This window comes from Sinocyclocheilus rhinocerous, unplaced genomic scaffold (genome assembly GCF_001515625.1).
Source record: "Sinocyclocheilus rhinocerous isolate Xijiao unplaced genomic scaffold, SAMN03320098_v1.1 scaffold722, whole genome shotgun sequence".
Lineage (NCBI taxonomy): Eukaryota > Metazoa > Chordata > Actinopteri > Cypriniformes > Cyprinidae > Sinocyclocheilus > Sinocyclocheilus rhinocerous.
Genome location: NW_015638934.1, coordinates 6783 through 8650, shown reverse-complemented (window position 1 = coordinate 8650; position 1868 = coordinate 6783). Strand labels below are relative to the sequence as shown.

The 1868-nt window shown below is 35.4% G+C and overlaps 1 protein-coding gene across 1 annotated transcript in view; it reads right to left on the bottom strand.

Annotated features, from left to right (window-relative positions):
* Nucleotides 1-1441, bottom strand: part of LOC107750119 (SH2B adapter protein 2-like) — a 13388-nt gene extending 11947 nt beyond the window's left edge. The window contains exons 1-2 of the mRNA XM_016565384.1: nt 1338-1441; nt 1130-1221 (exon numbers count right to left, since the gene is read on the bottom strand). Of these exons, the coding sequence (XP_016420870.1) occupies nt 1130-1221; nt 1338-1382 (137 nt within the window). The 5' untranslated portion in view covers nt 1383-1441. The remainder of the gene's footprint in view (nt 1-1129; nt 1222-1337) is intronic.
* Between the last annotated feature and the right edge of the window lie 427 nt (nt 1442-1868).

The following is a 1868-nucleotide window of genomic DNA, read 5'->3' as shown; positions in this document are numbered from 1 at the left end:
GTAGGAAATTTACAAAATATCTTCATGGAACATGATCTTTACTTAATATCCTAAAGATTTTTGGCATAAAAGAAAAATGTATAATTTTGACCCATACAATGTATTGTTGGCTATTGCTACAAATATACCCCAGCGACTTAAGACTGTCACATTTTTGAGAATCACTTACTCTCACTTTGAACAATACCTACTGAAATCTTAATCTATTAATTGCCTTAAAATGCTCAGACATTCACAACTGCACTCATATATGTGTTAGACAACACTATAAATACAATACAGCTAGATCTAAATCTGGAGGAGCACTTCATTCTGCATGGTCATATTGGTTCTATCAGCACTAAAACTCTATAGTAAAATGCTAAGGCATTCATTGTAAAAAATATTACTTGGTATTTTTATCTTGTTTTCTAAACACACTTAATTCAAGATACGTTTACTTGGGAAAAAATGACTTGCGATAATTCTTGTTTTATAAAAAAAATAACCCAAAGTTTGTTAGTTTTATGCTGAATACGAGAAAAAATGTTTGTTAGTGGGGTAATAAACAATCTTAATTTAGTGGGAAAACAGGATTATTTTTCTTGCCCCACTGGCAGCTATTTTTTCTCGTTTTAAGAAAAAAACGATTTCAACGATTTCTTTTTTTTTTTTTAAACAAGACTTAATATCTTGTTGTTTTGCTTCTCAAGCAAATGCATCTTGATTTAATAATGTTTAGATGTATGTAATGGAAAACAAGACAAAAATACTAAGCAAGAAATTATTTTTTTGCATTGTTCTAGACATAACAGTATGACTTTCTGTAAAGCTGCTTTGAAACCATGTGTAAATACATTTGATTTGACTTGACAACAAGGACATTATATCATGATTGTGCCTTAAAAACTTGCCTGGCCAACTAGCAGTAAGCCAAGAGATAATTTAATGACTCAGAAATGTTATGAACCGTGTATAGACACAAATAGTGTGGCTTCTTGATAATGAAATGACTCAAAAATGTGTCCCTGTCTGTCAGTCAGAGCGTATCTTGTTTTAGTCTGTGATTGTGTCCCTTGATTTTGATGCACTATGAAGTGAATGTGTTTGAGGACACTAATAATCCTGGGTCTCAGCAGAGGAGTCTCACCCGGGGTCAATGCAGTCCTGGATGTCTGCGACCCACGAGTTCTTCTGCAGAGAGTCGATGGTCTCCAAAATGTATTCAGCACCATTTTCTACCTGCGATCCACAACACAGCATTGGTCTACGATCCACCAGGCAACATGCTTTTTCAAAGAAAAGTTACATGCATGACATGTACATGAGCATATGAGATGAAGGACTATCTAGAGTACCTTGAGCACGAATGTGTTGTCTTTATCGGGCATCTCTAGAGGCATGGTGGTCCTCACCTCCACGATAGCAGACAGAGGGACGCTCACTTTGGGTTTAGATGACTACAAACACAAATCAATGCCATTCAAACACACACACTGAACAGCATGCCACTCAGTGAGATATATATATACATACAGTGGTGGCCAAAATGAATAGAACACTGGTATTTTCACCAGCTAAAAAACTTAAAACAATCTTCACATAAACTATAAACTGCATATGCATAAACTACAAATGTAAACTTTTCAAGATTATCAATCTATTCAAGCTACAAAAGTTAATCAACGAGCAGAGCAGTGAACGACTTCTCTTTTTCTTTTGTTCTGATGCGCGTGACGTGAATCTGACAACACCTGATTTTCTCCCAACTTGTTACGGAAAGCCGCTAACTTCTCTTGTGCTTGATAGCGTGTTCATATAGTCTACTGTAACACTAGCCAGAGGATCCCGAGAAAAAAAATAGATGCTGCATTAATTGCATTAAATAT